This window comes from Amblyraja radiata, chromosome 4, assembly GCF_010909765.2.
Source record: "Amblyraja radiata isolate CabotCenter1 chromosome 4, sAmbRad1.1.pri, whole genome shotgun sequence".
NCBI lineage: Eukaryota > Metazoa > Chordata > Chondrichthyes > Rajiformes > Rajidae > Amblyraja > Amblyraja radiata.
This window is the reverse complement of record NC_045959.1, coordinates 62,644,310-62,657,156: the sequence shown is the minus strand read 5'-3', so window position 1 is coordinate 62,657,156 and position 12,847 is coordinate 62,644,310. Positions and strand designations below refer to the sequence as shown.

The 12,847-nt window shown below is 41.1% G+C and overlaps 1 protein-coding gene across 3 annotated transcripts in view; it reads right to left on the bottom strand.

The window, feature by feature from the left end:
* Positions 1-9,592: 9,592 nt before the first annotated feature.
* The window catches only part of esco1 (establishment of sister chromatid cohesion N-acetyltransferase 1), a 40,125-nt gene continuing 36,870 nt past the window's right edge, over positions 9,593-12,847 (bottom strand). For 2 of the 3 annotated variants that reach the window (XM_033019620.1, XM_033019621.1), the window contains exon 10: positions 9,593-12,451. In XM_033019620.1, the coding sequence (XP_032875511.1) occupies positions 12,319-12,451 (133 nt within the window). In that variant the 3' untranslated portion in view covers positions 9,593-12,318. The remainder of the gene's footprint in view (positions 12,452-12,847) is intronic. The other variant, XM_033019623.1, reaches the window with a different exon arrangement.

The window sequence follows — 12,847 nt, the reverse complement described above, 5'->3', positions numbered from 1 at the left end:
ATGTGCAAAGCTTTTTGAACTATAATTGGAAACATAGAAAATAGGTGAAGGAATAGGCCATTCGGCCCTTCGAGCCAGCACCGCCATTCAATATGATCATGGCTGATCATTCAAAATCAGTAGCACATTCCTGCCTTCTCCCTGTATCCCTTGATTCCGTTAGCCCTAAGAGCTATATCTCTCTCTTGAAAACATCCAGTGAATTGGCCTCCACTGCCTTCTGTGGTAGAGAATTCCACAGATTCACAACTCTGGGTGAAAATGTTTTTCCTCATCTCAGTTCTAAATGGCCTACCCCTTATTCTTAAAATGTGGCCCCTGGTCCTAGCAATAAACCATGCAAATTAGCAGTCTTAAATACATTAATGAAATAGGTTTCTCTCTCAAACAAATTGTTTTGAGTATGGCTCATGCATCTCATCCTGAACTTGGGAAAGAGTCACAACAGCAAGATTATGCTGTCCTCAAACGTGTATCACCTTTTGGTAGGCATGTTTCACAGTTGATCAAATTGGTCTGGCATCAGGATAAGTAATCCCAAGATTTGTCCATTTATGCACAACATTAAAAAAAAAACATTTAAGGTTGAGGCTACATTTCCAAGTATTTACTTCTACTGTGATTATTTTGGTATCCAGCAACTCAAAACTCAAATAGTAAATTTGACATTTTAGGAGAAAATCACCCAAAGTTTCCTTCAACACTCCAGTCTCCAAAAAGTGAGTTTTTTTAGTACCCTTTTAAGTGTCAACACCAAATATCCTTTGGCCACACCTTTTGGCCATTATGGGAGTTATACAAGTATATTTAACAGGTTTTAAGTATCTAGTATTGATAATTTTCTTTAACATGACACAGATGTCAACCTTAGTGTGGTTTATCTACACCCTATCATCTTTTACCCTCAGCAGATTCACTTAATTGAAGAATATATTAAATGTCAAGTTCCTACATAAATTCCTGATACATTGATAAAATAAAATTAACCTCATTGCAATCATTGATTGGAGATAAAGTTGCTATATTGAAACGGCAGGATAGAAGAGCAATCAGCTTTACACTTGCTCATTTTAGTACATTAATACCCGCTCGTCTTTGTTATCCTGGTTTGGGGTCTTCAACCCACATGCTTTCATATTTAATCATTTTGCACTTTCCTAAGTCATCTTAAAAAAAGGTTGAACAAGTTGACATAAATTTAGTTAACTAATTTCCAGATAGGGACCTACTTACAATTTGCTTCCCTTCTCTGTTGTACCACTGCTCAAATACCATTGCACCGTGAAACCATATTACAGCTCTCAATGTCCATATTCGTGTCTTAAATAACATGACCATTGTGTTCCCGCAGGCCATATATTCAAAAAGCACATCTTCACTTCACATTTCTGCAGACAGTAGGGTAGAGCCCTAGTGTGTATCATAGAACTAGTGGAAGTTGGAAAGAAAAGTTCCACTCCAGCCTGAACATCTAGTTTAGGTATCCTATTAAGTTTTCCAGTTAATTTCAATATTTTACTTAATACTATGTACGATAGCTACATTAAAAAAGAGTGCTACACCTGAGGGTGAGTATTTTTTTGGCGCATGTAAACAGTAGTTGATTTAAATATAAAATCTAGTATTAGACAAGCTCTAGAATATGAACAACTTAACTGTGAAGTTTAAATTATGCAATGGCTTTTTGTAACTCAATAGGATGTTTTTTCTAATTGCTGCTTTATCTTTATTAATTCTGATTTTTTAATTACTTTTTGGATCCCTAAATATGGTGAATGTTATTTTGCTAACCAGATCTACCTCAGGTTTCAACATTTGTACAATGTTTGTGTCAAATTGTCTTACTGCGATTGTGGTTTGTTTGTTTTTAATGTGTTAGTTTACTTTGAATGTATTAAATTGACATTTAAACTGAAAAAAAAAACAATGGTTGAAATAATTTATTTGCAGAATTTGTATGTAATTATCTCCTAGTTAACCAAATGTGATCCACATATACAAGAATAGCTTGAAAAAAAATCCCAGTAGCATATCAATTAGATAATGAAAACTAAGGATTATCTTGCATATGTAATTTGATTAATAGGCTATTTCCACCCCCCCCCCCCTCCTCATGAGCTCTTCACATAATGGAGAAATGGGCAATTGAGAAAGTTTTAGGAGAATAAATAATCAAAGGGGTTAGGAGACAAAGTACTGAAGTAAACCAGCGTTTACAGGTAGAAAGAAACTGCAGATGCTGGTTTACACTGAAGATAGACACAAAAAGGGTCTCGGCCTGAAATGTCACCTATTCCTTTTCTCCAGAGATGCTGCCTGACCCACTGAGTTACTCCAGCATTTTGTGTCTATCTTCAGCATCTAGTTTCTGCAAAGGTATTGAGAGGATGTTGAACTACTTTGGTCACTTTTGCCCCTGGCTGTAATGGTCAAGAATTTGAAGAAACCTTTTTGAGAATAAAGTAACAATGTTACAAAATTTTGAGATTTTAAAAATAAAGTGCAATTTATCCCAACAGATAAAGCATAAAAAGAAGTTTAATTTGACACTTAATGCACTTTCATATCTTCAGTATTAAAAAAGTTATGGCCATTTACATACTCGGAAATAAGCATCTTGTTCCCTATTGCTTTTCCATTGATTTAACGCAAAAGCTTGTGATCAAGGACAGTCAAAAGCCCATAACTTTCTTAAAAATTAAGAGAATTGAATGAAATTTTCAGTTTTTATAGATTGAAGCATTCTGAAACAAATATGAAACAATCTTACTTGGATGACCTGAAATTAAAGCATATAATTAATTAGTTACTTAATTGTAGCTAATTACAAAATTCAATTACTAGATCTAAACATCTATCAATTTCTTAAGAAAAGGTTAACATTTTTAAATAGCCTAAGTGTCCAAATAACATTCACACAATTCACAATATAACATGGTTTTTAAATCACACTAGACCAAGTGCAGGTCTGTTTCCCCAACGGCGATTGCGGGGGGGGGGGGGGGGGGGGTGGGGGTGAGAAGAGGGGAGAGGAGGAGGAGGAAACGGGATAGATTTGGGGAGGGAAAGGAGAGCGGGTAGGGGGTGAGATATGGGGAGAGAGATGTGGGTTAGTTGGATGGGGAGATGGGGGGGGTGGGGGGGGGGTGTTGGGGGGAGGGGGACATATTGAGTGCCGGGGAGATAATTGCCAGTGGGGGGCGTCGGCGCGAGGGGTTATGTGGTGGTGAAGAGTGAAGCGGGAAGGAGCGGACGCGAGTGGTGGGGCGGGTGAGCGTCGGTAGGGGATCGCAGTGGCCGCGTGGGGGGGGGTCGGGGGAGTGGTGAAAGAGGGACAGATGGGGTAGGGGTAAGGGGGTGGTGGTAGAGAGGGAAGGGGGGTGGGGGAGAGAGGGATGGGTGGGAGAGGGAGAGGGGTGAAGAGAGGGAGACATAGAAGTATGGAAATTAAGTGCAGGAGTAGGCCATTCGGCCCTTCGAGCCTGCACCACCATTCAATATGATCATGGCTGATCATCCAATTCAGTATCCTGTACCTGCCTTCTCTCCATACCCCATGATCCCTTTAGCCACAAGGGCCACATCTAACTCCCTCTTAAATATAGCCAATGAACTGACCTCAACTACCTTCTGTGGCAGAGAGTTCCAGAGACTCACCACTATCTGTGTGAAAAATGTTTTCCTCATCTCAGTACTAAAGGATTTCCCTTTTATCCTTACACTGTGACCCGCTTGTCCTGGACTTCTCCAACATCGGGAACAATCTTCCTGCATCAGACAAATGCAATTCAGGACTTTTCACTTCACAAGCAAAGTCAGAATGACGGTTAGTGAAGAATTCGAATATTCGCTGAGGGGGGGGGGGGGGGGGGGGGAGGGGTGTGTCGTCACACACAAAGATCTTGTAGCGGAGAGCTCCGCTATAAGATCTTTGGTCACATACTAAGCACGCGCCTCCACAAACAGATGAGCGTCTTCTTGAATGGAGAGCGCGTGGCCGCCTCCACAAACAGTCACACACACTGAGGACCCGCCCCCACAAAAAATATTTTGTGAGGAAGGGGAGGAGGAGGGTGGAGAGGGAGAGGGGGGGGGGGGGGGGAGAAGAGGATTGGGGAGAGAGGTGAAGGGGGGGGGGGAGGGGTTGGAGCGGGCGTGCATGAGTCGAGAGAAGAGAAAAGGGCAGAGAGAGAGAGAGAGGCTGGTACAACAACAAAAAAGCTGGATAAACTCAGCGGGTGCAGCAGCATCTATGGACCGAAGGAAAAGGGCAACGTTTTTGACCGAAACCCTTCTTCCGGGTTTCGGCCAAAAACGTTGACCATTCAATTCGCTCCATAGATGCTGCCGCTCCCGCTGAGTTTATCCAGCTTTTTTTATGTCTACCTTCGATTTTCCAGCATCTGTAGTTCCTTCTTAAAGACAGAGACTGTGCATGGTAAGGGAATGAGGAGGGAGAGGGGGAAGAGTGTGGAGGGAGGGGGATAGTGGAATTGGAGGGGGAGAGGGGTGGGGGGAGAGAGAAGTGGAAGAGAGGGGAGGGAGGGAGGGGGAGAGGGGTAGCAGGAGTGGTGGAAGAGGGACGGGGAGTGGTGGAAGAGGGACAGAGGGGTAGGGGAGGGGTGGGGGAGAGAGGGGAAGGGAGGGGGGTGAGGGGGGGAGAGGGGTGGGGTAAGGGAAGAGAAGTGGGAGAGGGAGGGATAGGGGGAGTGGTGGAAGAGGGACAGAGGGGAAGGGGGCGGGGGAGAGAAGGAAGGGGGTGGGGTAGAGAGGGAAGGGGTGGGGGAGAGAGGGATGGAAGAGGGGTGAGGAGAGAAGGGGGAGAGAAGTGGAAGAGTGGGGAGGGGTAGCGGGAGTGGTGGAAGAGGGACGGGGGAGTGGTGGAAGAGGGACAGAGGGGTAGGGGAAGGGGTGGGACAGGGAGGTGAAGAGAGAGGGGTGAGGGAGGGAGAGTGGTGGGGTAAGGGGAGAGAAGTGGAAGAGTGGGGAGGGAGGGGTAGAGGGACTGGTGGAAGAGGGACAGAGGGGTAGGGGAAGGGGGCGGGGGGAGAGAGGGAAGGGGGTGGGGTAGAGAGGGAAGGGGGGTGGGGGAGAGAGTGATGGGTGATTTGATTAAAAATGTGTACATAAACACGACGAAATGTAATCAGGAGTTTCTATAAGATCCCCCCCCAATCTTCTAAAATCTAGCGAGTACGAGCCGAGTCTATCCAGTCTTTATTTATATGAAAGTCCTGACATCCCAGGAATCAGTCTGGTGAACCTTCTCTGTACTCCCTCTATGGCAACAATGCATTTGAGCATTGTGACATCACACGATGGAACGTTCACCATTGGCTCGGGCTCCTGCAAAGGCATATGTAAATGGATCCATTCCGATTGGACATATGTGAGCATTGGGACATCACACAATGGAACGTTCACCAGGGGCTGGGGCTGGTGCTGCTTCTATGGGTGAGAAGCCAGTTTATTTTTGAAATATTTGGGGGGGGGGGGGGGAAGGAAGGATTTGATTAAAAACGTGTACTTAAACACGACAAAATGTAATGAGGAGCGGATACTTAGAAAGAAAAGTGAAATCTCTACCGAAATGGAAAAGATGTCGGCGATTCTGCGTCTGGTTTCGGAGTTGCAGGGAATCAAAGGAAGAAATGCAGTCGGAAGCCGTACATGTAAATGGATCCATTCCGATTGGACATCTGCGAGCATTTGGCATTGCGATTGGACATCTGCGAGCATTGGGCATTGTGACATCACACGATGAGAATGAATCGAAAGGCAGGCAGGCAGCCGGACGGACGGCAGGCGACAGGCACACAGTTTTAAAGATAGACTAGACCAAGTGCAGACCCGTTGGGTCTGTTTCCCTAACGGCGTTTGCGGGGAGGGAGGGGGGCTGCAGCATCACACTCACATTAACCACACCCCAAACACACAGGTGGGGGGAGGGGGGTGAGAAGAGGGGAGGGAGGGGAGAGGAGGAGGAGGAAACGGGACAGATTTGGGAGAGAAAGGAGAGCGGGGTAGGGGGTGAGAGATGGGGAGAGAGATGTGGGGGAGGGGGGATGGGGAAGATGGGGGAGGAGGGAGGGAGGGGGAGAGGGGAAAGAGTGGGGAGGGAGAGTGGAGGGGAAGGGGGAGAGAAGTGGAAGAGTGGGGAGGGAGGAGGAGAGGGGTAGGGGGAGTGATGGAAGAGGGATAGGGGGGAAGGGAGTGGGGGGTAGAGGGAAGGGGGTGGGGGAGAGAGGAATGGGAGAGGGGTGAGGAGAGGGAGAGGAGAGAAGTGGAAGAGTGGGGAGGGAGGGGCAGGCGACAGGCACACAGTTTTAATATATAATAGATAGATTGTCATGAATTTATAGGCCAAATGGAAGGAATTTAGTGTTTAATTCCCGTAAATTAATGGCCATTTTAATCATCTTGCAAGTGTTTTTTTGTGGAACGCAATCGTTTGGAACATTGCGGTTGCGGTGAATTTAAACCCCATATCGGCACGAAAAATACTGCCGGTTCATATGGGTCCTGTCACCTTTTCGCAACATAAAATTTTGATTAAAGGCATCCTAAGAAGCACGTTTATATGTAAAATAAACAACTTTCCTTTACCTATCCCGTACGTGAAATCCGTCCCCGTTATCGGTGTTGACGGCTTTAGAAGTTGATTTTTAAATTACTCCTGCTATTAAAATATCCAGTGCAGTTGAAAAAAAACGTAATAAAACCCGATGTCGGAGCGATTATTCTTCAGCAGCTAAACAGCCTGATGAAAATCGATTTCAACAGGCTGGGAAAAAACAGCGTTTTAAACCTGCCCCCCTCTCAAAGGCGTCAAAGTCGCGCACACGGACAGTGACAGAACTGCAGCGCCGCTGAAGGTAAATTTTGTAACATACATAAATAAAGGGTTAAAATTAGTGGCAGAGTGAGTTCTCTGTGGAAATTCACCACAAATTGAAGATCAGTAAATTTGATTAAACAATATTAACAGATTGGGCTATGTTGGGCTTCAGAATATGTTAGAAAAATATTATTGAATTTCTAAACACTAAGTTTATACGAGTATTGATAACTGCCATAAGAATGAATACTACTGCAAGAACAAAGAAGTACTTCTGATCCTTTGTTAGGTTATTTCTAGATTTTATCCAAACTGTAGAACAAAAACGATTTGACAGGTATGGTTTTTTTTTATATACAGTGAGTTATAAATCTAGATTTATTGAAGACTTCTGAGTATCATCTAAGTCAGTATGCTTGTAATTGTAATTTCAAATGCGTTTATGTGCTTCTTGAGTTCTTCCTTTGAAAATCACGAATGGTGTATTAAAATATTGAACCAAGGTTACTATATTTTTTTTTAAATGAAACATTTTAAGGACAGTGGGCGAGTTGAGCCAAAGGGCTTGTTTCCACACTGTACCACTCTATCACATGCTAGAAGCAAAAGAAAAATAATAGCAACACATCAACCACAGTGGCTTTACTGCTGGAGACCAGGTTTGATCCTGACAGGTGCTGTATCTGTGGAGTTTGCATGTTCTCCCTACAAATTGTAGCAGGTCCAGGTTCTTGAGATAGGGGTTGATATGCGCCATAACCAACTTCATCGCTATGGACGTCAGTGGTCATTGAGGCACGTTACCTTACTCTTCTTGGGCACCAATATTATTGATATCTTTGAACATTGCAGTCTACTAACCCCAAGCATTTCTGGAGTTGTTCCTGTGCCTCCCCTGACCAGATCTGTGCAATCCTCACTGCTTGGGGTGCGCTCTTCAGTTGCTGCCCATTTGCAGGAAGGAGCACAGCTGGTCAGATTTCCCCAAAGTGAGGGCAAGGGATGGAGCGATAGGCATCTCCACAGCAGTGGTCAATGATGTTTGCTCATCTGCTCCTGTAGGATGCATGCTGGTGGTAGCTAGGGAGTGATTTCTTCAGCCTGTCTGTGTTGAAGTCTACGGCCATGATGGTAAAGGCATTGGGGCATGTCAACTGGTGTTGGTTGACCATGGCATGCAGCTTCTCCAGTGCTCGATGAACATTTTGGGGTGGGATGTGGACCTTGGTCGTGATGATGGAGGTGAATACCTTCAGGAGGTAGAAGGGATGGCTATTTACCGCCAGGTGTGATGAGGAGTTGGACGGACTGTGACACCTGAGCACAAGGAGTTTACCAGAAGCTTATGTCTTTCCTTAAGATGGGAATCCTCTGAATGAAGTCATATCATCACTTGACCTATGTTGGACATGTCCAAATTTGTGCGCTGCTAGTGAAATCCTACTGGGGTAGAAATTATGGAGGATGATCTTTTGATTGATATGCCAATGTTTAATCATATGCACAGGCATCTGTGTGCTCCTCCATGATCACAACATTTTCATTCAATGGAGATGTTTCAACATCAACCAGTCTGATATGCCTTCTGTGGTCAGCAAGGGAAAAATACATCTGTGAGCCCTGAATGCTTCCACAGGTCTTATTTTGGCACATAAATGTTCTTGTAAAATGCCAAAATGCTATTTAAATTATTTTTGTGCAAGTTCTGAATGAATGCAGAAGATCCATGTTAAAGCTGTACATGTAGCATTTGCTCAGTACACCATAGGACCAGTAACTTCACTGGAGATGGACCCTGTCGGTTGTGCTGTAGGTGTTCATTCCCCATTTTACCCAGCGTCTCCACATCCTTTCACAACACTGACTAGAAATGAGAATGGTAACTAATTGGTTAAAATGTCATGCCTTTTATTAATTATTTTCAACATTACTCATGGTCTTGGAGTGGAGAATGCTCCTCAAACTGCCCCCCCCCCCCTTTCCCCTTCTGTCGTGAGGTAGACCGACTCCCCTTTCCCCTTTCCCCTTCCCAATCTTTGCATATTCCTATTCCTGGACTTTCTACTTGTCACTTTAATTTCATGTATCTTTGTAAGACTGTTGGCAGACCAATGTCCCTCCTGGGATAAATAAAGTATATTGTTCTGTAAATTAATCGTCTTCAAAATTCTTATCTAATTTACTTGGAAGAATAAACATTAATGACTTTTCCCAAGTTAAATTGTTTAAAATATGAGCACACAAACCAATGGCCCAATTGAAAAATCAAAACCATTACATCTGCTAAATGAGGTAAATTTTAAGATATCCATTCTAAAGATTTAATCAATCACAAGATTTAATGAAATATTTAAGCTAATATTTCAGGCTACACAACAAAATCAAAACACTTAGTGCAAACATGCACCATGGAATGAGATACTGATCTTTTCAGTCAACGTGAATTTAACTAAACCTACGTCCATTACTGTTTTCTCTTGGGTTTCAACTTGAAATGTCACCCATTCCTTCAATCCAGAGATGCTGCCTGTCCCTCTGAGTTACTCCAGTATTTTATGTCTATCTTCTCGTTTAGGCTGGGCAAACCAGGCTGTGGTTGGAATTCATAGATGTCCAGTTGCGTTTCAGGCCTTGGGACAGTACAATTTGGATAGCTCAAATAGCACTTTATTTAGTTCACCTTAACTCCTGCAGTTTATTAACTGCAACTATATGGTTCATGTAATTCACCAGAAATAATTCAATAAACAGCACTTAGCCCTCCAACCATCAAATTTATTGTACCAACAGACATTTATAATTTATAGTCCAGAGCAATTTCCTAGTTACATACATTTTCCAAATGGAATACATAATGTCTCCAACTTGCAAAATAAACAGACGTATGATCAAATTACAATAATACTGAACATGAATACACACAATAATGGTATTAAGTACAACTTGCAGGATAGGAATTGCAATTTTCCCACACTTAGAATGTCTGCAACAATTGGGATAAAAGATATAATAGTCAACATATTCACTAAAATAAATGATGGGTTTCCTTTCTGCAAACTTTGTCAGGTGCCACTCAATGTCTAAACAACTGCCTTTGTCCATGGTTTCTTCATTTCATAGGACGTGTTATTCATTAAACGATCTTTAAATGCAAACCGCTCATATGATATAATTTTAAAATAATTTCAGTTAACGTAAAATAGACAAGTTAATTTCAACCAGCTGCATTTGGTCTATTTAAGATTTAGTGCATACAGGTTAGAAAAGTGATGAACAGCATCATATTTACAATTTTAGTCTCCCCCCAGTTAAAACAAATCAAAACTGGTAAATGCACACTTATAGATAAGGTTCATACCACATGTCTGAGTTGCAGAGGGCCATTTTATAATCTGTAAGCAACGCTGATAATGGCACTTGACCTTAGGCCAACATGACATTTACCTGTATTTAAATGTAATATTAAAAAAATCTTATTGTACCATTATGGTATAAACAGAATTACCACTTTGGGAAGCAGCCAAATACAGGAAAACAATATACAAGGAGATGGTGAGATGCAAAATACAATGTTATGATTACATCTTGACGATTGTACTATTTTCCTATATCCCACTTGTTCCCAATTTGACAATTCTATACTTATTTACAAATAATTATCTTACACGAGGTAAATGCTAACTATTCTGAACTCTGATGACTGAAGATTACTGGGCTTAAAATGTACTCTACACATTCTGCAGTGCTGAGTAGAATTCACTATCTTTTAATGTTTTGGTATGCTGTGGATAGTTTTAAGTACTTTTAATAAAAAAGTTGCAAATATTAAAAATATTTAGCAAGGAACTGTTACTTGCAAAGTTTTTATATACATACACACATTCCACTTAAAAACCATCCTATTGGAAAAAAACCTGTTATTCACCAAGACAATCTCAATTTATTATACTTAATCATAAACAGTAACAAAAAGAAATTAAATTTGAAGCAACAGAAAAACATTTCACCAAGTTGCCTTGTGAATCAGACTGAAAAAGGTACCCAAATGCAAGTAGTGCAGGAGTTATTAAATCAGTATCCTGGGATTCTGAAGATTAAAGCAATGTGTATTATTACAATGGCTCAATCAACTCAATCTTTTGCAGAAAAATTCCTAAATGCATTCAAAATGATAATTTCACAGGTCCAGGTACATTCAAAAAATTAAAATTATAACAACATTTTCATTACTAGAGCGTTTCAATTTTACTCCTTAAGGGCGGCATAAGATTTTAGATTTTTTTAAACTATCAAGTGATCTCAACGCGTATACGAAGAAAGATTAACAAGACTGAATTTGTTGACATGCAAGATTTGTTTACTTTTTAAAAGCATAAATTAACTTCAAATTCTTTTGATTAGGGCTATCTAGTTCTGGGAAACTATTCAGCATTATTGAAATTCAGAAAAATCACTAGGAAACTGGTCGGAACTTTAAAAGCAATGACAAGTAGTGTGAAAATCTTAAATTGAATGTCCTACAGGAATAGTTTGCCTACTTATCCCTGTAAAGTACTGATCTTCTCTAAAGCTTTGAAATCTATTCTATATTTAAACGGGTTAAAGCCATCAAATTCAAACTCTAATTGTGACCGATAGTGAAGAAGGCACAGTTATTAGATTTATTTAAGCTACTCTTAAGTTATCAAACCTTTCCAAAAGCAAGAGGCGCCATTAATACAAAGTATCAACTGTGATCTTGGACACCAAATATTGCAGTGGTTCAACATCAATATTAAATGAGGTATTACATTTTGCACTGACAACTGCTTATTCTCAGAGCAAAATAGAAACAATGGCAATATTTTTAACAGTTTAGTAAAATATGCAACTGATCAGAACCTCAAAAACAGTTTAGCCTTTAGTGCAGCAGCCTGATAGCCCTGAAACAACAACTAGGAAAGTTACAGGCACCTTTCACAATAATAATTTAGTTATCAGACTACTTACTCAACTCTCCAAAAACACATTCAAACGGCTTATTCACTGTACAGTATATACACAGACCAAGCTGCTTCTCTTCTCTCTATACAGACCAAAAAGGCCACAGAGCAGATTTAGAAAATGAAATGTCTGTTTTTAATCATGTACATTCGATAGGTTTTTACAACTCTCTGCTTACCAAAACATCCAAACATCTGTAAGCACGACTGAACTAAATAAAGGCATGCTTTTCTGAAAAAAGATAAAACTTTTCCAACTTTAAATTCAAATACAAATCAAGATCAAAGTTTACTGCATTCTTTCCAGTTTTCTATGATATAAACAACCATTGGTTGTCATCAGTCCTGAGTTCACAGTAATATAAAAGCAGTACAGTTCCTACAATCCAGCTCCTGAAACTGTTGAGACTTTTTATGAAGCTTCATGTACAATTACAGCTATTGTCTAAGGCTATATGAAAAGAAAAACTTCGAGAAGTCGAGAAGTTTCTTGTGAGGTTAGCTGACAAAGTTGTACACCAGGAACCTGGGTGTTCCACAGTATCGGGTTGCAAAGAGTTTACCATCAGGAGTAGGGTCTGAGAATGCAACCTCGTCTTTACTCAAATATGCACCATATACAAAATTACTCCTGCAAAATAATAAATTTAGAAATTTAGTTAAATACTGCATAAATGTTAATAAACTCATTTTACGAGGCACAATATAGCTGAATAAAATCCTAAATATTTCTGCAGTTTTCAATGCACCTCTTTTGCAGCCCCAACCACACCCACCCAAAAAACATTCCCTCAAGTTATATGACCTTTTGCAACTACAAACACCGACTCCAACAATTCTTTGAAAGTCGTTAGATTTCAAATTAAGTGTTTTTTATCCTCTGTAGCATTGCATGTGTACTATCTGCCATTTCATTCAGTTGACGTTTTACAAGACTTGGTTCTGAAATCGAACCAAATGGAGAATGAGGAAGATTAAGGGGAAGAATTTAAGCAATGCAAATGTGCATAGTTGAGAATCATATTCA